Here is a 22,945-nt window from a genome sequence, read left to right on the forward strand (position 1 = left end):
ATAATATTAATATATATATATTATACCAAATATATTATACCAAAAACAACATTGAGAAATGGTTGCTTAATAACCTATTAGTGTATTATAAAATGAATATTTATGGTATTTGTGAATATTTTTAAATTTCTGTCTTTAAAAATTGAAAAAAAGTCTAAAATAAAAAAAAAATAGTTAAAAGTCAGAAAAAAAATGAAAATAATAAAAATATAAAATAATAAATATATTAATAATTATACCTAATTTTACTATATACCTATATAATATAACTATATCATATACATATATTTATACCTATATTTATACCTATATTTATACCTATATTTAATGCCCTTCAAGAATGATATATTTATTTGGTAAAGTTGATGCGCGTTGTGGACGCAATGTTCGCTTAAATCTTGGTGTCCTTATGTCGGTTATTATTTGTCGTTGTGCTATGGAAAATATTAAAAGCCGCAAATGGTACTGCGCTCAGGGTATCTACTAGTCGGGCACCCCGACTAGAGATTTCTTGTTCTTTTTTATTTTTTACATAAATGCAATGTTTGTGTGCGTATGTTTTTTTTTGTTTCTTTTTAGTTTTTTATGACGTGTCTAGCGAAAATGTCGTACAGTTTATGCAATAAAACTGGCCATTTATCATTGAGGGGGCATGGTTAAATATTGTAAATCGACATTGTTCAACGTTTCAGCTGGTTGCAAATGTTACGCATACGCCCCAACGGCCCCAGGCTGGCTGTCAGTGGTATCCACGATCGGCTGGCTGGCTGGCTAACTGGCCGGTTGGCCGGTTCTTTATAAGCCAAAAGCCTAGAAATCCAAACCTGACGCCGTGCTTAAGTTTATGATGTGATTTGACTTTTTATTGCCTCGGCTTAAGCTTCAACTTAACCTCCTAATCTGTTGCAAGCATTATATATTTTGAATTTAGCTCTGTTGTTGGCACGGCCCGGCCCGGCCCGGCCCGGCTTGCTCCGCCAATCAACTCCAAGTGCGGCGATGGCGTCGCTCTCGATCAGCTACTCATTTGGCGTGCGTGCAGCGCAGCGAGTCGCATTTTTCACGCTTTGTCAAGTGCTTTTTGGGTGCAGGAGGAGTCGCCAACTGTCGTCTAATGCTGCAGATTAATGTCAAGATTTGCATATGAAATCATATATCGGCTGGCCATGTCAGCGCCTCGACTACCACTTGTGGCATTAGCGTACGCCAAATTTGGCCACTAACTGCTCAACAGTTGCAGCACAACTTGCCCAAATTATGTGCGTGCCAGCAAATGAATCACATTCAACAAGTGAATCATTGCATAAAGCATCAAATATACAAATCGATTCTGGTAACGAAGCTGATCAGCGCCTTAGTGGAAGGTGCTAGTTGCAATTGAATTGTTTAGCTCTTAAGCAACAGAGGTACATGCGGGAAAGCAAATAGATAAATAGACAGACGAACACGACAGGCAGACAGGGCTGATTTCACTGGGCTGTTACTGATCCCTAAGACATATTTGACCAATAGAGCATTAATATAAACTAAAGTTTTTTCTTTACATATATTTAGGCAAATCCAAATTACCATTTTCAATGAAAACTTTCTATTGACTTCAACCAATTTATATTCGAAAATTTTTTAATATTTTTTTCAAATCAACGAAAATTTTTTTTTTACATTCGATATTTACGTTTTTTTCATTTTTTTTTAGTAATACAAGCTAACGGTTTATGTACATATCAAGCGCAAAGCTTAAAAAGCTGCCGTTGTTGTCCATTTAGTCAAGTTTCACACCACAATTAGGGTGACCATAATAAGAAAGATTTCATGCTGTTAGTTGAGCAAATAAAGTCAAGAAGTAGACAATTAATTATTATTATTTATAGCGAAATATAAGATAATTAAATTACATTAAATAAAAATGACTCAGGATCTATAAAAATTAATTTAAAAAAAATTAATTTACTTATAATACATTTATATTTATATAAAATAAGGCTAATAAATAGTCTTTAGTGTCAAGGAATCAGACTGATTTGACAAATTCAAGGCTCTCTTCAATGATGGGCAGCTTTGTCAGCAGCAGCAACAGCATGGGGCATCCCCCGAGAACGTCATCATTGCTGAGACACAAACTAAGCTACGTCGCTGCCACAGTCGACGCCGCCGCCGCCGTCGCAGTCGACGCCAACGCAAACGTACACTGGGGCAGTGTGTGGCAGCATAGCCGTACCGCACACAGTTGTTAGTCGGACGAGCAACCGTTTGCATCGCGCACAGTTTGAACTGCAGACAGAGGGTTAATACAAAAAAGCTCCTGCCTGGCATTGAGAAGCCACACAAAGGATACAAACCATCTACGTGCCTTGTAGAGAGATTTGTAGCTAGCTAGCATTCCAGCGCCCAGAAATCTAATACCAATACCAATCCGCAACTATGTCAGCGCCCATCAAATTCATAATTGCTGGCTTCTGCCTGCTGGCCACCGCCTACAATATCCGAGGTGAGTTACGCGTCCCGATCTCCTTTGCCCGATCGTCACACGCTGCACGTGGCTTCTCTTTGAGTGCATTCATAAACACATAAAATTCAAATTTGTTGTTCATTTTCGTGTGCGAGCTCCAATTGGGCCTGCCTACGTGAAATTACATCTGCGGCAGCAAGGTCGTCGTATCGCTGTTCCTAAATCAGGTGCCTCGCGTCTCAGGTGTGCCGCTTGCTTGATTACATCTATGAATGAAAAGTTTCACTTGTGTTTCTCTCTTGTTTGTTTATGCACATTTTGCTTTTTGGCCAATTTTTATGAGTTTTTTGCGGTGTTTATAAAAGTTATACCATGCTTAAAAATAACCATAAAAAATTGAAAAAAAAAAAAAATTCAATTGTAAGAGAATGAACAATTGATTTTCATAGCTCAACTAAAAGCGCTCTACAGATTTATTATACATTGTGTGTTCTTCTCGGTTTTTGCTTTTAGCCAATCAGAAGAAATCAATTTCTTTTAAATTGTTTTAAAAATAAAAAACATTTTAATGTAAAAATGACTCAAGAAAAAAAAATTGTGGGAAATGTTTTCACACCTAGGCAAAGAACATTGGGGCAAATATCTGGTTGCTTATCCAAAAATGTATTTTTGTCATAAACAAATTGCTTTTTGGAATATTTATATGTGCATATATTGATAGATTGAAGAGCTGTTTATGGCATATTCTTTTCCACAGCTGCCAAGACTTAAGATTTATTAATTTTCGGATATTTGCAAATTTATTTCTGTGTTTGACAAAGCAAGTAAATATTGATAGAGCGAGAGGAAGAGACGAGAGACATTTGTTATTGAATAATTGCTGCAATTAATTTGTGGTATATTTTAATGAGAATGAAATCACAGTCATAAAACTTGCGCAACTATTTTATCTACATCATTTGACAGCATTTTTGACACCGCTAAGTGAGAGTCCGAGTATTCTTTAGGGCTTGGTCAATTTACAGCTTTTTTACTCGGATTCTGTTACTGGCACGCAAACCCATTTATGGGTCAATGCACAGCAGAATTGTGCACTTTTCTGACACATATATAGATATGTATATACAGATAGATAGAATTCACTTATGTGTGCTGTAATTTGGCGGCATTTTTGTGATTTTCACGCCGTTCGATGATTGGCATGGAATGGAAATTTGAATGCATTTTGTGTATTTGGAAAATGCTTGGCTGTTTATTTCATTTGAAATATTTGCCAAGCTATTTGTTTTGTTTCATTCACAGACGAATATGCACTGTGTGAAATGCATTTGCATTCGCTCATAAAAACCATTGATTAATGCCGAAAGCAACTTAATTAACTTTCGCACTAATGTGCATTAATTGACTGGCCAAGTGCATTGCTAATTATAATTACTTTTAATTGAGGCATATTGAGCATTCATTTGCGAGACTGCTCCCGTTGCCTTGCCCTGCCCGCCTGTCCGTATTTGTCTATATCCTGCAATTATCTAATTGGCTTGCATTCAATCTGTACCCTACTGCGCAGCGGCTTGAAGCACTGCGCATGTCAAACTGGCGCCAGAACGTCGTCTGCTCCAGTTTCCAGCAGCGCCGAAAACTGTCCTCAACTGTACTCTCACAGCCAGCACAGATTTCTACCCCCACAGCCTCCTTCTGGCTGAATGCGTGGAAACTATGTCACAGACCTCCTCTCTCTGTGTGTGTCTGTTCAAGTTTGGTTCGAATGCCTTGGCATGAATTGCGTAATTTGTAGATAACTGATAATGAGCAGGCGTTGCTCGGCTTGTTTTCCTGCCAAGTGAGCTTGCGACAAACAGGATGTGCAGAGATTGAGCACGCTTCACAGGATGCCAAAAAACCTCCAACCCAACTGAGTTGTCACTGTGTGTGTGTGGGTGTGTGTGTGGGGTTGCTTAATTGCAGACGACAACAAACTTCCGATGCGTATCAAATTATGACATGAATATATTCTGTTGTTGTTATTGTTGTTGTTGTTTTTGCTCATATTATGTTCGACATTTTATTTATTATGTGAGTGGTGCGAAAGCCGCTTGGGATATATTGTTGCAATTTCTTAACTTAAGGGTTGAAAGTGAAAATTTGCATAAGCGAAAAGCAACTTCCTGTACGTCTAGAGTTTTACATACATGTGATCAGGAAGTAACAGCAGATTAGGTTCATGATGTGAATGCCTTTGATAGCTTCTATATGTATATATATATACCAATTATATGAATGAATATATTTTATCTTTTATTTATGGCTCAGAATGTAAAGAGTAGATAGTGCAGGAAAAACCAATTGAGTGCAGCAAGAATTGGAAATACTTTATAATCTTTATACTCATCTGCTACCAAGCTGTAATTTGCATATATATTGAAAAGTTAGCTGATCACTTGTGCCCTACACTTAATATAAACGCAATCGGTGTCTAAAAATAACTTCTTATACAATTTGGCTGACTTACAGGGTATAGAAATGGTTAAAATAATGGCCTGTGCGTGTGCCCGATAAGAAAGCCAGCACGCGACCTTGACTTGGCTCTAATATATATAGTATATAGTATATGGCAAAAATAAAATACAATCAATTACTCAGAGCGAAAAGGCAACACTAGTTGGCCCATCTAGAAAGTTTGTGAGACTAGGGCGTTGGCAAATTACCCACAATTTCACGTCAGTCTACAGGAAGTCTGTAAGTCTGTAAACTAGAACCGACAAGGCTAAAAAATGCAGGCAAAGGTTGCAACGCTGAAGACGTAGAACAACAACTCAAATAAGTTTAGAGACACACGCCCCAATGTCGTGTTGCGGGCTGACAGCTGAAGGACTTGGTCGGCCAACGTTCCAGCTGCCATTTAAGTTCATAATAATGTAATTTAATATACTCACAATTTTCAAAATGAAATGCAAATATTTGACACCTTCAGCCAAGTGAATGGCTTGGGAGCCCCGTCCGCCAGATGCCATGACGCGAGTCAAGGTCGCAACAGCAACAACAATAGCATTGCATGTTTGATTTAGATTTACGGCGAGTTGATTTTTAAAAAAGTAAAAGCCAAACATGTAAGACAAATGTACACAACAGTCCTGGACATGCAAGAAACCTTGAAGTGAAAGAAACCATCTTGATCTTTAGCGCTGTCCGAGTCCGCGGCTAATCACGCCTATCTAATTAGGCCATTTTGCTTGGCATGTTTGTTTTGACCAGCACGTCAATGTATGGCCCAAGCCCACCTCCGCAGGTGGGCAATCCAATTAAATATTAATTTAATGCGAATCTGCTTCAAAAATAAGCTTGCTCAAGTTTTTGTGCCAATATTTCCGCTGTCAATGTTTACCAAAAAATTGAATTCAATTCGAAAACAAATTATATGGAAAAATAAATAAACAAAGCGCTTCATAAAACAACAAGAAAATAATCACAGTCAGCTAGCCAAATCAATCAGCGAGTGCGAAAAAAATGCCGAGAGATTTGATAGCAAAACTATTGAGTAGTTCCCACGAAAAGTTACACTTGAATCAACGAAATTATTTTCGAAATTATATTTTTATATCAAATGGGAAAATTGGAAAATATAAAAAATTACTATACAATTTTTTAAATATTTCTTAGATGTTTTTTTGTTATAACAAATTGTAAACAGTTTTATTTAGATTTGAAATTAAGTTTATTCTTTTTCATTGTGTCCTATACGTTTGACAATTTATAAAATATCAAAATGTAGTTCAACGAAAAACTTTAATTGCATTTCTCATAAATAAATAATAGGCTTCAGTTTAATAATATCTAAATATATTATTATCAAGTATTCTATTATTATTCTATACACAAATTAAGCAATATATTTGTATACAATCCGTATCAGATTATGCTAAAAATTAATCAAAACAATTAAATCAATTCATAATAATAAAGATTTTAACTGGGGATCGAAACTACATAGCCATTGCTCGACACAGAGTCCTTTAAGCCTTAAGACCATGTCAGAGTAATTGTAATCAAAAAATGTATATAATAGCTGAGAAGCCCTTCTCCCTACTTCCATTTTCACCCAGCCCAAACTCATTATAAAATAGTTTAAAGTTGAAACACGTCTTCGGCTTAGTTCCCACAATTACAACATGAAGTACACATTTTGCGATTCAACAGTTTTTAGTGCTCCATGGACGCCAAGGAATCTCATAAAAAATCTTGGCTTGCGTGGGCAAGTCATAAATTTCACTTACTTTCCTTCGTCTGCGACTTCGTGGCGTATACGTAATAAATATTCAATGAAAGGCGCCGCTCTGACTCGCTACGCACAATTCACTGTCTGCTGCGGCTGCTGAATGGGGGTTGGAACAGATTGGTGGGGGTGTGGAGTCTGGTCAGCCGCACATAAAGTCAGTTAAGTTTGTTTTTGGCAATGAGAGCATGATGATGTCAACAGCTACAATTTCTGGATACACACATTGTTCAGCTTTTGCGAGCCATCCGAATTGAGGTCAGGCTGTTAAGGTCGCGCAGTAACATAAACTAATCGAATTATTTGGCTTGGTCATCTTTGCAGCACATGAACATCAGCATCTGCAGTGCTGGCACTGCAGCTCGAGCACCATTGGCTCGGAGGACTTTTGCGATGTGACCTTCCAGGAGGACAATATACCCACGGAGCTGATCAAGGAGCGCAATATAAATCTGCTGCGCAGCTGCAACAGCTCCATTAACTCCGATCACGAGCGTGCCGTTTGCCGCAAGACTGTCGAGGAGTGTAAGTGCATAAGGCCGACTAGAAATACCCTCACTAATCAGTGTTCTCTCTCTTTTAGATAATGGCAAAATCGTTACCAAGCGCTTTTGCTACTACACCAACAAATCGGATCCCATGGAGCTGTGCAATGTGACTACCCCCGAGAAGAATGTGCGCCGAATATTCTGTGAGGATTGCCTGACAGATCGCTGCAACGGCGCCGCCGGCCTCGCCGCCATCTTTGCCGCCATTTTGTTGCCCGCTCTGGCCGTGGCCAATCAGTTAGCCAACTAAGATAGCCACGTCGCTTCAATCGTATCTCTATTTTTAGTTGGAACGTGATATTTTATTTAGCTAGCCGAAAAGCTAAGCCATTCGCTGATTACCATTAATATTTCACTTAGTTTAGTTATAGGCGTATTACCCTTTCGTAGTCCTTCGTAGTCTCCATTTTATGTTAAGTTCTAATTTAAAGTTACTTTATTTATTTAGAGAAATACTCAAGAGTGCATTTCATAATTTGCTTTAATCATTTTTAACTCAAACTATTACGACACTCAGATAAGCAAATTAGTCAAATAGCTTAGCTTAGCAATCGAATATTAACTACAACAACAGCAAGCCACGCTCTATAAATGATAAAGTACCACAATAATAATAATAAAACTTACAAAGAAATAATGTTTAAGTGTACAAGTCAGAACACCGCATGCATTCTCCAATGTATTTATCACAGTTGTATAAACAATAAATCAGACACCGAATAAAGTTCATTATCTATGTGACAGTTGTTGGAGTGGACATTACTTAAGGGGAGGGATTGGCAATGGATATATATATATATATATATATTTATATATCTTAATGCACAAGTAATCTGAAGAGCTTGTTAAGGATTAGTTCTCGAAGAAGTCGGAGATTCGTTCAAGATTCTTATCTGATACTATAGATTCATATAAAAGTATATAAATCGTTAGAGTATTGTTGTTTACAAAAAATTAGGCGAAAAAGCAGCTTTCGACCCGCTTGTCTTACCTGTTTCATTCCAATGCCTGTCCTAAATCTTAATCTGTCATCGTTCGACTAAAATTGAAGTTGACAATATCTAGCTTAATCTATGCAAATGGCAAAATACACCCCGTGGCAAGCAAGTGCCGTTTCATTAAAGTTTAATCGTGTGTAAATAAGTTTTGGAGTATAAATAGATTACAGTGTAAATAGATTGTAGAGCGACGACTTATTATGATAGGAAATCGAAATAACAAGTTTATACACTAAATATTTACGACGATGTGAAAACAGGAAGTAGTTTCTTAAGCACATGAAATTAGATTCCTTAATTCCTTAGTATCCTATTTCTGAGCTCAATAGTTCCACTAAGTCCAAGGCTAATCCAATTAGACGTGAATGTTGTATGAGTTCTATGCTGACCTCATTTCTCCCTTATCCTGTGTCTCTTGGACAGCGTCTCAGCCGGGGGGCAACTGCTACCCGCTGTGCCTTTGCCATTTGTGCCGCTCAAATCACACTGAGGCTGATTTATCGTGCTTCGATGGGGTTTCAATAACTTTTATATTAAATTGTTAAATAGTTCAGGGCTGAGAGATATTGGTTTATTAAATGTTGCATACTTTTAGGAGACAACGAGAAATTTCGGCGGCTAGTTTCACTCAACTTGTGTCACTGGAGCTTAAGATGACAAACTTATGAATAAATGTTTGCCAGTTAAAGTCGCTTTAAATAACATTTTATTATGTGTAATACAAATTAACAATTGCATTTTGTCAGCTGTATGCTAATGACTCAACGCCTTAAGTAATAAATTTCTAAAGCAGCTGATGATGAAAAACAAATCTATTATTAAAATCTGTCATGCCTTTTAAATGATCAGGCCATTTTCTATATAACATTAGTTACACGTCTCCAAGCACACACCTGCATATTAACGACTTAATGATGCACTGAGAATAAAACGGCAACACAAATGGTTCTACACTGTAGTTGTTAATAATACATCATTAACAAATTATAATAAAATTGTTGAATGACAACTAGAGCTTGTTTAGGAACATAAAACAGTTGTAAGATTCTGAATTACGTAAGATAAGGATTTTTACTAAAGAAATATTACTTTCTCTCAGTGCATATCAGTGCCTACAAAACGTACTAAAAACGTGATGGCTTTAAAGTTAATTCAAAACACACAACAAAAGTTAGGCAAGTGCTGGAAAACCGGTTCACCAATTAATCAAAACAAAAGTTTTTTTTTTTGTGTTTTCACAACAATAGCTTACCTGAACCACACCCTATACAAATTTCTACTCAAAACAAACTCAAAGCAAACAGCGCAGTCGCCGTTACGCTCAGAAATAATTAACAATCTTGTGAGTGAAATCAGTTTTGTTTGTAAAATTTAGGAAACTAAAAAACAGATTCAAATAATCTAAGCAAATGTATGAAAACCGGTTGAACAATACTCAAAACACATCAGTTTTTCCGACGCTCTCAAATCGTTCACTCAAACGGTGCTTGGAGTGAACGGCGCAGCCGCAGTTACGCGCTGAGAACCGAGTGGAATGAGCATGGGGGATAACGGATAGTGGACGGCTAGACGTCTGAACGGGGCAACTGAATTGTGTACTTGTCAGACGTGCAGCAGACATTGTCAGCAGAGGTTGAGAGCAGTTCCAGTGGACGTTGCAGCAAAAGAAAAATAAATAAAAATTAAAATAATTTCAAAAAATGGTGTCCGCCATCAAATGCAGTTTGGCCGTGGCCATTATGATTAGCTTGGCCTGTTCGGGTGTGTTTTTTAGACTGTCCCAAAAAGCAACCTGTTTGGACTAATCCAATTTTGTTGTCAACTTGCAGCCTATGCCATCAAGTGCTACCAGTGCGAGTCGCTTACCACACCGAAATGTGGCTTGAAATTCGAGGAGGATGAGACTTTGTTACTTGATTGCTCCAAGATTGGGCCACCACGCACTCTGCAGGCCTTCTTCCCCGTTCAAAACGCCACCGGCTGCATGAAGAAGACGCTCGAGAGCGGTAAGTTCCTCCAATCTCATGTATGTCATGATCGTGTATCGTTATAGAGCTCTCGCATCGCCAATCTGTGCCGTCCATTAGTGGCGGCTCTCAAGCGAGCATAGATATTCGCATTATGCTGCGTTACTTATGATGTCATTTGACTGTACTTGAGTTCGTTCCGCTGTTGTTATTCGTCGTGTTGGTCTCTGTGTGGCTGAGTTTTGCGCAGTTATTGGATTTTGAAATGGGCATCGCGACATTGTTGTATTTTCGGGTTTCGTGTAATTTCGTATAATTTTGAGATTAGTGTGAGTATCGTATTGAAATAATAATGACGTGATTCCTCATGCGCGGACGGGGAGCGTGAAATTCAGCTATTAGCATATTTTAATATTTCTTTGAAGTTCAGATTGCCAGCAAATGGCAGAAGATTTATGGAGAAACATATATAAAAAGTATACTTTTCTTAAAATATTTTTATCATTTCAAATTCATCTCTATAAATATTTATTGAGAAACATTTATATCTCCTCGTATATATTCTTTTTCTCTTTCGACATGTCTATAAATGTAAATTATTTATTCAATATAATCGAAGATTATAAATTGACATTTATAAGATAAGCTGGCATTTAAAATTTGTATTCAAATAATTTAGACATTAATTCCTTTTTAATAGTAATGCTCGTTGACGGAGTGAAAAGAGTATGTTAAGTTTGTACATTGTGCATCTGTTTGAGCTGAAACCATTTCGCTGCTATTAAGACTGGTTACCCTCGTCTTATATGGGGCGTGGCACATATGCGTTTGGCTCACGCGTATAAATATTCATATTTCAAGTCTCATTGAGACTAATAAAAAATTGTTCTTCAGTAAGTGGCGTCAGATTGCTACATTATTACTTGTTTGTTTTTTATTCTTCTTATATATCGCTTCATAATTGTTTACTAATTAATTAAGAATTATGGCAGCTTTGTTCAGCTCATCAAAGCAAATCGCAAATCGAACTCAACCGTGAAACTGATCCCAGCAGCAACCTTTGCTAATTACGAATCTTGTTGAGTCAAGTTGCTGCCGTTGACTGGAACAATGCGTCAGGCAGCATAGAAAATTATTGTATTTTTTTTTTGCTTAGCTCGGGTTGTACAAACGGGCTGCATTGTTAACAGCAGCTGCCGAACAATGAACTCATTTGTGGGCTTGAATATAATTTACAAGTTATTTATTTTTTAAGCAAAGCGTGAAAGTTTATTTTGCCTTTTTTACTAACAAAATTTCTCACCTCCATTGTCACCTTTAGTTGTGGGACAACCGCAGATCGTGCGCAGCTGCTACTTTGGAGATGTCAACAACATTCAATCCGGCTGCCAGTCGGATCCCTCCCTGCCCTTCGTCAGGCAAATTGGCTGTGATGTGTGCACCAAGGACGAGTGCAACGGCTCCGCCTCTCTCGCCCCTATTGTTGGAGCCATTCTGCTGTTCTTCGGCGTGGCTCGCCTGTTGGCCTAGATCGATCTCTAGTATTTGACACTAGTTCTTAGTTCCCGATTGTATTTAAGTACTTGTCTCTATCAGCTGTAATTTTGATTTGCCTCATAGTTGTGAAACATTTTCGTTTAAATTTGTGCCTATTTCAGATGCAATTGCAATTAATAAGCTATTTGTGGATCACTTATAAAAAACAATTTCAATAATTTAAATTTATTTTTCACAGATAACGATAACAAGTTAAAAGCTTTTGTGGACATAAATCATATATTTTACTGCAACATCTCAATGATTAAGAATAAAAAGTCTTTTGAATAAATATATAATAAATACTGGTTGACATTATCAAAAGGAAATGACCACCGATAAGAAAACATATGCTCAAAGAAATTAAGTGGATTTTAAAAGAGAAATAATTATGAAAAAAAAACTTTTTAATTGTAAAGGATTTTGTTGGAGTAAAATAGATTTATGAATAGAGATTTCCTTGGAATTGCTAGAGTAACTTTACACTAGGCCTCATTGATGAATTTTTGTTAAGATATTTTTTTGATATTCACCTAGCCTTCAGCATAGACTTGTCAAGTGTCATTTCTCAAAAATGTTCGTTCTATCTAGTATTATACGATATATATTTTACACTATATTTTCTTATTTTCTTTCTCGATTCTTCATCCGCTCTCTCACTCTTATCACTCTTCCTGCTCTAATCTCTCTCGACCTCACTTGCTGCCATATTCATATCTTTTTCAGAAATATATATAATACATAAATGTTTATTCATATATGCTTCAGAATATCTGCTCTTATCACTGAGACTCTGTCTTGCCTTCAGACACAATAATTATAAATAGCTACATTCCCTCATACTAGTATATGGTATATGGCGAAAGGCTATTGCAGCCGCATGAGTGTATCCATTACGAATTGCAAAGTCTGTGCCAAATTTTTCTGTGTTTCATGAATGTAACGCATTTACGGAATGGATTTCACGGCGCGTCAATTAGCCAAAGCAAGCCTCGTAAATTCCATGACTCATCTACAGTTGCATGTCTAAAAACAAAACTCCGCCCAGGCCCAACACCTGGAAATTCTAATTAACCATAAACAAAAATGTTTATAAGTGGCTCACAAATTCAACAATTAAGCTGAAAAAAGGTCAGGCAACTGCCCAACGAATGCCCTCATGTGAGCATGTTACTATGTGGGCTGTGAGCGGGTGGGTGTGGGTATGTAAATGTGTGTACGTGAGCGAGTGTGTCTGCATTATTAATTATGTTTAATTGAGTTAAATTTGAACGCCGAGTCGAAGGCGAAGTCGAGTTTACAAAGTGTTAAGCACACATTTAACTCATTTAACAATGCGCAACGCATCGAAGAGGTCAAAAAACTGCAAATGAAACATTTGCTTGGGTGAGGGAAAGGAAGACTGGGGGAATTTCCTACTCGAGCTGCAGCAGCTGCAGTTAGCTGCTTCTCAATTAACCCAAACTCATTTGGAATAATTTGAAAAAATTAACCAATTGAGCAGCATGGAAAATCATATAAGTGGTGAAATGGAAATTCAACGGATGCTTGGGAAAAAGCACTTAAACCAATTCTGTGGGCTCTAAGTAAAATATACGATTTCCATTAGAATGCAATTATATAAATATCACTAATAAAGTTATTGGAATAGAAAGTAATTGATACTGTAATATATTAATAATAGTACAAATATATAAAGAAATGAAAATTTTTAAATAAAAAGAACAATTGTTAAATAAAATGTTAATAAATCATGTAACTTATTAAATGCAATTTATGCTCCTTAAATGATAAACATTTGAAGTATTAATTTCAATACCATTTTATAAAACTTTTTCTTCAATTAATGAATTTCATCTTCAACATTTTTCATTTATCAATTTATTAGCATTTCACTTTCTTTGTGATGCGTAATAAGGTTCTGGAAATAGCTAAGCTGTTCATCTTCTGTGAGTCAACACTTTATCTCAAGCCTTTAAAACTTAGAAAATTATATAGTATTGTTCACTCTAAAGACATGCAGTTCTTGTTAATTTGATTACATTGCCAATGTATCACATAATAGTTATTATCTCCGCAATAACAATAACAATTAAAGCCATGCTTGCAAATTAAAAACTAATTAATTTGATTTATTTTGTTTCAGTGTTGTTTGCTGAGTAATTTTCTCCAGTTTATTACGCATCGCAAATTAAAAGAAACTCAATAGATAGGTAAATAAAGTGTGATATGCGATAAGTCGAAGGTTAAATACTCTAATTGAAAAAATTTTTATAAAACTGATAATAATAATGAGATCTGTCATAAATTTGGCTTGAAATTGCAAGCGAGAGCAAATTTCCCAGAATATAGAAGACAAACAAACAAAACACAGATAATCGAGCAATCAGATATACCCAAATAAAATTCTATGTAATTTCAAATTAATTAAATTAAAATATTAAACTCTATTCAGCTTATCTATCAATTGAGTTTACTCCAAAAACCTATTTCAATAGAATTTAATCTGATTGGTAACTGATTAAAAATTTAATTATGATAAGCGGCTAAGGTAGCTCACTCCAAAATTAACTAAGTTAGATGATGCACATTCCATAACTAAGTGATAATGCTCCAAACACACTCAAAAGTGAAAACTAAACCTGTTTGTACTATGAGCATGAAATGCTGAATGAATGGCATACAAATGAGATGCCGCATACTGAAGCATATGCAACATGACATATATCAGACTTATATAATGCCCTATACTCCAATCAAAACATAAAAATAACAATGACAATATATTTATTTGTGTGTGTATGTGTTTGTGTTTTTGTTTTGTGTTTACACATGTATGGAGTCAAGAGGAAAAGTAAATAAATAAGACAACATTTGTCTGACATCACCCAAAACAAGTTCTCCGATTCGTAATATATATACATAAGTATATTGTGCATATAAAAGCTAAATTGTGGTCATTTGTCTAAATGTTTGTGTGTCAAGCGTAAAAATTCTAAACTCAAAATTCAATTCAAAACTGCAAAAAACACACACGCAACAAAACTCACTCAAAATGCGAATGAGTGAGTTTTTTTGTTCTTCAATTTGAGTGTAAAGTGAAGGTGCGTTCGCTTGGCTAACTTAGAAAACAAGCTAAAAAACCACCAGAAGCCAACCAGTCGCCGTGCCGTTCAGATCTATAAAAGTTACATCGCTTGTTTCGTGCTCGTGTCATACATGTTCAGTGCTTCAAAATGGTTTCAAAAGTGGGTCATGTCTTGGCTTTGGCCATTCTGGCTTCCCTCGCCTGCACGGGTATGCAACAGTTGGTGGCGTAGGGCTAGCAACCTGGCTTAAAATTCCATTTACAGGCTATGCCATCAAGTGCTATCAGTGCGAATCTTTGACCAGTCCCAAGTGTGGCGAGAAGTTCGAGGCGGATTCCAACCTGCTCTTGGACTGTGCTCGCATTGCCCCGCCTCGTTTCCTGCAAACCGGCCCCTTCATACGCAATGCCACCGGCTGCATGAAGAAGTCCATTGAAGGCTGTAAGTCACAACTATGACGTGATGTCATCCACTTCCAGTTGTTGTACATTCAATTAGCTTAATTAGTTTTAATCGTACTCGAGCGTTGAGCTAAGAAGACCCGAGGGCGTCTACCATGTCCGTCAGCTAGCCGACGAGGCGTATGCGCAACTTTTGCGAAGATACACTAGAAATAATTGTCTAATTTGATCAAAAATATCCATTTATGGGCTAGTTTTCTCTTATATGTGTATATTTATTTGCATAATATATAAATATGCCCAACCCTCTATTCAGCTCGAAGCCCGACAGAATGTGGGAACAAATGTGCGGATCGTGTGATCTGAACCGTTGAGCTTCAAGTTCTGTTTTGCATTTTAAAACAATTATCGCGTAATCGTGTTTGTCATGCAAATATATTTGATAATTATTTAGGTTTTTAACGTTGAGCTGTTTAATTGAATACTCCAGCGTAAGGCTCTATAAAATGATATTATTTATTGCCTTCAATCGCTGAGTTCATCAACAAATTAAATATTGAAAAAATCATTGATATTAACTCAAATTGAAGACAATTTTTCGCGCTGTGTTACTCAATCGTAATTTCAATTGTTATTCAGAAAAAGCAACCAACTATGCCCATGCAAAGATCATTTCAGCCGACGAGCTCGGGCCACAAAAAATGACATCAGAACTATAGTATGCATGTGTGGCTTGATTGTGATCTTTGTGTGTGTGTTTTAAGATGAATAATCTTTAATAATATATATTAAAAACTTATTATTTACTCAGGTTATGCACCAATTTAATAGGGGAATAATATTTTAAAGTTTTTAATATTAAGAAAATTTATTTTATTATGAAAAATTTATTAAAATATAGTCCCAAGTCTGTAAAACGTAGAAATGCTATAGTTATAATAGGAAAAGTGCTCAGATATTCAGACCTTTTAAGAACTCAATTTTCGACATTTTTTAAAGGATAAATATGTTCATTCAGTATAAATAATTTTGAAGTATATGTGATTCTGCTTAAGAATTTCTAACATAATTTAAATCTATTTTAATCAAGATGTGTTCCTAAATTTTTTGCTTTTAGTTTTAATTGTTTTCGAATCAAGAAAGCTGCAAAGGCGTCATTGCGACTACTCTTAATTGGATCAACAATTGAATCGCACGAGTTCTGCCAAACAGGGCGTATGAGTGCTGTAATTAAGTAGCTGTCAGGTTGTCATCCATAAATTAGTCACAGCTATATTTAGGTTATCTTATTTTAATTGTCTTAGCTTAGCTTTTGCAGTCATTAAAGTTCTGTGAGAACTGCGCATTATTGAGATTTACAAACTTGGTAAACACTATGAAAAACCACTAAGCAATGTTAATTAAATTCAAATAACAGTTAATCGACGTTGAAACAATGACAGACCTTGAAAAATAGTCAGCTTTAGGCTGAGCACAGAGCTCACAGGGTCCGTCACCCTGACTCGATGTCAACGCGTCTGATTAGCATTCGTTAGCTTGTACATCATAAGCTTTCAGTATGATGACGATGCATCAAAATTAGCAAAGTTCTGTAAATCTTTCGAAACTAATTAACATTACGAATTTGCTGCCCTTTTTAGTGCCCGGCCATCCACAGATCGTGCGCAGCTGCTACTTTGGTGACGTCAGCAATACACAGACCGGCTGCCAGGCAGACCCCTCCCTGCCATTCGTCAAGCAGCTCAGCTGCGACGTCTGCACCAAGGATGAGTGCAACGGCTCCGCTTCCATCGCCCCCATTGCTGGAGCCATTCTGCTGTTCTTCGGCGTGGCTCGCCTGCTGGCCTAAAGTCTTACTGGTGTCTTCAACTTCAGTTGGTAACTTAAAGTCGTAAACATTTCAAAAGTAACTTATGTATTATCAAAATTTCATATCTCTTTTATGTAAAAAAAATCAAATTTTATTGACAAAATTAAAACAGCTTTTATACCAAATTCAATTTGAAGGGATTTTTTTAAGAACGAAAGGTAAAATATTGGTACGTTGCATCACCTATATATATTACAAACTTATATTGATAATGTTTTTATTAAATATGATATCAGACATAATATGAATCTAGTTATAGAAAATAGTAGAGCGATTAAATACGCAGTGAAATAATTAAAAAATATATAAAAAATTATATATATATTCTGATTCTCTATATTAAATATTAAAAAAAATTAAATATTTATTCTTGATGTTCCTTTTAGTTTAAACAATAACTAAATGTAAGTGCTTTAAAATAGTTTTTATTTTTTATATTTAATCTTGACATGCCATAAATATAACTTAAATAAGTAGATTTGAAGTATATGCAAATCAATTTACAGTCATTCTGCAATTCAAATTGAATTGTGGGTCAGCTGTAAAATCGTTTATCTACACAACACGTCCTTTGGCATCGACGCTATCATCATTAAGGGAAATAAATGTATTGACAATGTGTCTCCAGTGAAAGCTGTCCTTGCGTGCAAGGCCATAATTAAAGCTTGTGCTAACACTCCTCTATGCATAATACCAACACACGCACACCCGCACACACCCGCACACACGCATATAAACTGTCGAGTTAGTTGTGCTCTTTGGCAACTTTGTTAGCTCTCTTTGCTGATATTAAAAAAGGGGCAAAGAGCTAAATGAAAACGTTTTGCCGCCTTCCTCCATATGTGTGCTATAAATTCTAGATAGAATATATATATGCTTTTGCGTCTGGGGGAAATTCATTAAAATTAGACAATTTCAATAGGTGGTTGCCCAGACCGTAGGAAGGAACCACTGAGAGCAAGAGTGAGAAGTGGAGAGAGAGGCGCAGAGTGAGAGCCCAGAAGTGGAATTTGGAAATGCTTTTGGCATTTCTCAGTTTAGTTTCGAACGCGGCTGTCGACTGACGGACGGCTGAAGCGTTTTCTGCTGTTTTATAAACAGAACATACCGGAAAATCTCTGAAACCACAACAACAAAAAGAACAACAACAACAACAGCAAAAGATACAAATCTCTATAGCAACGATAGAGGCGGGCGACTGTTGTTAGACATCGGTGTGGAAATTATAGCAAAATACAAAGTGACGCGTGTTTACAGTGCATACAAATTTCAATAAATATAATAAAAATATATGAAATGTGTAACAACACGAGTAATTTATAGAAATATATGCAACTTGGACGTGAGCAAACACTTCCAAGCCAAATAATTCGGTTCGCGCTGAGTGAAAAAGTTATAAATAAAAAATTAAACAACAGAAGAAATTTCCATAAAACAAGATGTGCCAATGTGGCAATTAAAATAAACTATATATATATATAATATTTTCAGCAATAAATTCCATATATCCATGCCAATTATTTATAGCTATACAACTGGGAAAGTATTTTGAGTTTTCCTTTGTTTGACTTCAGCGCGAAAACATCAGTTTAAATGCAGTATTTACTTTGCTTGAGTTGCCTGCTCACGCTGCTGGCCACAGGTTCGCTCTTGACCATTCTGTCTTTAGACATTAAAATCGAGAATATATATATGTATTTATATATGTATGTACGTATGTTCAATGCCAACAGCTTACGCCATCAGATGCTACTCATGCGAGTCCGTTTACGAGGCGAGCTGTGGCGAGAATTTCGAAATCGAGAATCATTTCAAGTACGATTGCGCCTTCATTGCCCCGCCCCGTTTTTTGGAAAACGAACTGTCCAACAAGAATGCCACGGCCTGCGTGAAGCGCGTTTTCCGCGGTAAGTAAACTCCACACACACCCAACCACCACCACAACCACACCGCATGTCCCGCAAACTATGAAAAGGAAAATAGTGCGCCTCTAGCTAGTAACTTGACCTAAAAACGTGTCCTTCAACAGTTTACTGTGGGCGTTATTATTTAGTTGCCAAACTATTTGCGCATTTAAATCTAAGAATCAATCAATGAAACTTAAGTGTGTATCTATAGAATGTAGAGTTGATAATAATGAAATGTATATTGATGATGGCTCGACTCAAACAGTGAATCTCTAATCAAAATATTTTAGAAAATTCTATGTTCTATATTTGAGTGCAAAAAGTTGTCGAGGGTACATAAAATTGTGTATTCGACAAGAGTATCACTGTGTAGAAGCACATATCTGCAAATAAAGCATATCTGTGCGTTTTAAGTGTTTCATTAGCCAACAAAAACATTTAGTTTAAATTTGTGTTAAGAAAAGTTAAAAGTGCTTTGGCTTGAACTGTTTCACATATAATTTTAAAATAAATTTAATAATATATGCATTTTTTAGACTGTTTCAAGACTTGTTAAACTATTCTTATAAAATTTACAACACTAAAAATAACACATTAAATCTGTTCAATAAAAGAGTTTCCAGTCTGAGAATTTTAAAAAATATATTAAGCTACGCTTCAAGAGAAACTAAATTTGTTTACAAATGTGAAAGCCCAATCTCAAATGCAGCCTAAGATCTATATATATATACATATGAAATCAGTGTAAAGAACACTAAACAAAAGCAGTTCCAATTCAACTAAGTAAATTCCGTAAGCTTGCAAATTAATACAAACATAGTGTAGGTAGGTTAACACACAAGACACACACCGCGCAGCTATATTTATTTAAGCACAGCTCCTAAAAGTATGCCGCAACATTGTTTCACTTAATTGTTTGCTTTGTGAACCGCACACAGAAAATGGCGTCAATAAGTTCGTGCGTGGCTGCTACTTCGGGGAGGTGAACGAGACGGAGATTGGCTGCAAACTGGACCCAACGCTGACATCCGTGCAGAATGCCAGTTGCCACGTCTGCAACAATGAGAACTTCTGCAATGGAGCCGAACATTTGGAGCTGGACCTATGGAGGCTGCCAGCACTGGCGCTGTTTCTTCTGTCAGCCCATTGGCTACGCGCTCACCAACGGGAGGTATGAGGCATATTTGAGGCATTAGCCATTAAGTTGTTGCTGTAAATGGCCATGACCAAGGAAGCGAGAAAGCGCCAAAGGCCAGCTAATAAAATCTAAATTAATGTAGAATAAAGCGAAAATTGTTTATTTGTGCGCGCAATGAACTTTGGGGGCAAGCGGTGTGTGAGGCATGAACAAGGGCACACACACACTCACCCACCCGCACAAGCAAACACACACACACACAATCACACGTCATGTAGGCACACAATAGCGCCGTGTATTTTGCTCCATTTCATGTTTCATGTCAACGGACATTTATTTTCGGCTATCAAAATGCCGTTCGTACCATTTTCATGTTTGTGTGTGCGTGCGTGTATGTGTGGCCAGTACTATACGCTGTCAGGCAAATGAAAACCAAATGTGCTATATGGAAAAAAAAGAATGAAAATAGCGCAAAAAAGAATGAATACAAAACTCATCATTCAGAATGCGATTGGCTTTGGCTCAGTCTCGTGTGTGCAGCTCGTCCGGCTGGTTCGGCCATGTGACGCTCTGGCGCGATCAACGGGGCCCAATCTGTGCACTCATTTAATACATTCAAGCGAACTATCCATCATCTGTATTCTTACCTGTGCGCCAAACCCGCGCACACCTGCCCGCGCACACACAAGCAGTTGGCTATGTTGGGGCATTGGGCGTTGACGCTGGGGCTGCTGTTCGCATCGCTATCGGCTACAGGTGAGCGCATCGAACGTGTCATACACTGTTGACACACATACTAAACACACACAACAATAACAAAAACAAAAACACACGCACACACGTTTCACAGCTCTGGCCGTTAGCTGCTACGAATGCGATTCCGTCAACGATTCGAATTGCGGCGATAATTTCCAACCAGATGACATTGCCAAAACAGACTGCGATTCCATGGAGCTGCCGGAACATTTGCGTGCTTTCTATTTACAAAGACCCGAAACAGCCTGCCTCACCAAGTACTACAACGACGGTGAGTATGAGAAATCTATGGAAGCTAGATGCCAGGAAAGCCTCAAGAGTGAGCGACATTAGGTACGCATGAACAGCCTGATTGGGCATATATGCCAGTTATGGATATTTAGATATTATAATAGCGAAAGTGTAAAAAATATAAGGTATAGATATGTCTGAAATAGATATTAAATATTTAACATCAAGACCAGACATATTAAATCTAGATCTTTGCATACCAGAACAGCGTCAACAACTAGATCTAGATATGACTACTGACAATTTTTGTAGTTTTGATATGACGTTGCAGTACTTAAGTGCCACTGGGTATATCTACATGTCAGAACTACTTAAGTTGTCTGAAGTCATAGATCTAGATATTTTCATCATTTCACAGCCTAAAGTGTAAGAAACAGATAAGCTATACCTGCACGGTCTAAATTATAGTAGATTTTTGAAGCTATTTCAATTTAGGTATAATGAAAATATAGATAGATATTTTAAGACTATAAGCTATTAATAAAGCCTAAAGTGTCAGAAATATAAGATATGAATAACACGATTCTGACAGCTTAAATTATAGGCGATATTCGGGTTACAAGTTTAACTGCCGGTAGAGTCCAAGTTGTATGATATATTACATATCAAAAGACCAGCTTAAGCAGTCAAAGCGTTTAACTAGATATATAAATAAACATATTTCTGACAGATATATTTCATTTACGTACCAGAAGTCTTTAAAACTATTTAATATTTCGTTATAATGAAAAAAGATTTCAATCAACATTCAGCTATAATATATACAACTATAACTATTATGGCTATTACTATAAATAGCTTTAGCTGTTATCCGTGCACTCACCTTATTGGGTATATTCTATAATTTTTGGCTAGCTCTCAAATGTTGGGCGCATTTTGTAAACGAAAATTTGTGATTTGCATACGAGCAAATGCGCAATAGTTGATTAAAAATTCGTTTGTTACATTCGTAAACGGGAAGTGAATGGAAATCATAATTTTGTTTGTGTTTACTAAATAATATCGTCGTGTTTAAATTTATGAGTGGCTGCTCTTCATGTTTGTTTGCAGCACCTGGCGAAACGCTGTTCGTGCGTCGCTCCTGCATTTTTGGCGATTTATCTGTGTGCGATGAGCAGCCGGATCCGGTGATGCCACATCTCAGTTTCCTCGGCTGTATCTTCTGCCATAAGGACTTTTGCAATCTGAGCGCGCGTAGCGCAAACGCCCACAGCGTCGTGCTGGCCGTACTGCTGGCCCTAATATACCTATTTAACTTCTAATTGAGAATCTCCGAGCAAGTTCTTAAATTTAAAAAAAAATAATTTCTTGCAACACTTTTGATTTATTTGTTTAGTTTTTATTTGTTTTTTATACATCCACTAAAATGATTTAACATACACTTTATATATATAAATATATATAATAATAATATTTATATATATATAATTCTGTTTTAAAGATATATAATATATAATTGGGCATATTTTCCATTGTATTCGTTTATTACTGTATGTGTGTGTGTTATTGTTTGTAATTCGTAAATCGAAATAATAATAAAAATCAAATAAAAACATCTGAAACTTTAATTCAATTAGCAAACATCGCATTTGTCTGTAGATTTATATATATATATGTGTGTATATTATTATTTATTATTATTATATATTTCAGTTTTGCATAATATAACGTCAGTTGAGTTCATATATAACACACTTAGATGCCACTATATAATGGTTGGTTATT

General features: G+C 36.4%; 5 protein-coding genes across 5 annotated transcripts; all 5 read left to right on the forward strand.

Annotated features, from left to right (window-relative positions):
- The first annotated feature begins 2,340 nt into the window (after positions 1-2,340).
- Positions 2,341-7,981, forward strand: LOC111596114. The gene is made up of 3 exons (XM_023310179.2): positions 2,341-2,488; positions 7,044-7,244; positions 7,303-7,981. The coding sequence occupies exons 1-3, from the start codon at positions 2,422-2,424 to the stop codon at positions 7,515-7,517; spliced, it is 483 nt and encodes a 160-aa protein (XP_023165947.1). The 5' UTR covers positions 2,341-2,421; the 3' UTR covers positions 7,518-7,981.
- Positions 7,982-9,855: 1,874 nt separating this feature from the next.
- LOC111596102 lies at positions 9,856-11,841 on the forward strand. Its single transcript, XM_023310164.2, has 3 exons — positions 9,856-10,026; positions 10,095-10,271; positions 11,554-11,841. The coding sequence occupies exons 1-3, from the start codon at positions 9,966-9,968 to the stop codon at positions 11,760-11,762; spliced, it is 447 nt and encodes a 148-aa protein (XP_023165932.1). The 5' UTR covers positions 9,856-9,965; the 3' UTR covers positions 11,763-11,841.
- Positions 11,842-14,912: 3,071 nt separating this feature from the next.
- Positions 14,913-17,245, forward strand: LOC111596106. Its single transcript, XM_023310167.2, has 3 exons — positions 14,913-15,065; positions 15,122-15,298; positions 16,899-17,245. The coding sequence occupies exons 1-3, from the start codon at positions 15,005-15,007 to the stop codon at positions 17,105-17,107; spliced, it is 447 nt and encodes a 148-aa protein (XP_023165935.1). The 5' UTR covers positions 14,913-15,004; the 3' UTR covers positions 17,108-17,245.
- A 1,390-nt stretch (positions 17,246-18,635) lies between these two features.
- LOC111596113 lies at positions 18,636-20,302 on the forward strand. The gene is made up of 3 exons (XM_023310178.2): positions 18,636-18,770; positions 18,862-19,035; positions 19,974-20,302. The coding sequence occupies exons 1-3, from the start codon at positions 18,722-18,724 to the stop codon at positions 20,210-20,212; spliced, it is 462 nt and encodes a 153-aa protein (XP_023165946.2). The 5' UTR covers positions 18,636-18,721; the 3' UTR covers positions 20,213-20,302.
- A 390-nt stretch (positions 20,303-20,692) lies between these two features.
- On the forward strand, positions 20,693-22,547 carry LOC111596115. Its single transcript, XM_023310180.2, has 3 exons — positions 20,693-20,929; positions 21,024-21,200; positions 22,271-22,547. The coding sequence occupies exons 1-3, from the start codon at positions 20,872-20,874 to the stop codon at positions 22,480-22,482; spliced, it is 447 nt and encodes a 148-aa protein (XP_023165948.2). The 5' UTR covers positions 20,693-20,871; the 3' UTR covers positions 22,483-22,547.
- The last annotated feature ends 398 nt before the right edge of the window (positions 22,548-22,945 follow it).

This window comes from Drosophila hydei, unplaced genomic scaffold (genome assembly GCF_003285905.1).
Source record: "Drosophila hydei strain 15085-1641.00,03,60 unplaced genomic scaffold, DhydRS2 tig00008114-arrow-pilon, whole genome shotgun sequence".
Lineage (NCBI taxonomy): Eukaryota > Metazoa > Arthropoda > Insecta > Diptera > Drosophilidae > Drosophila > Drosophila hydei.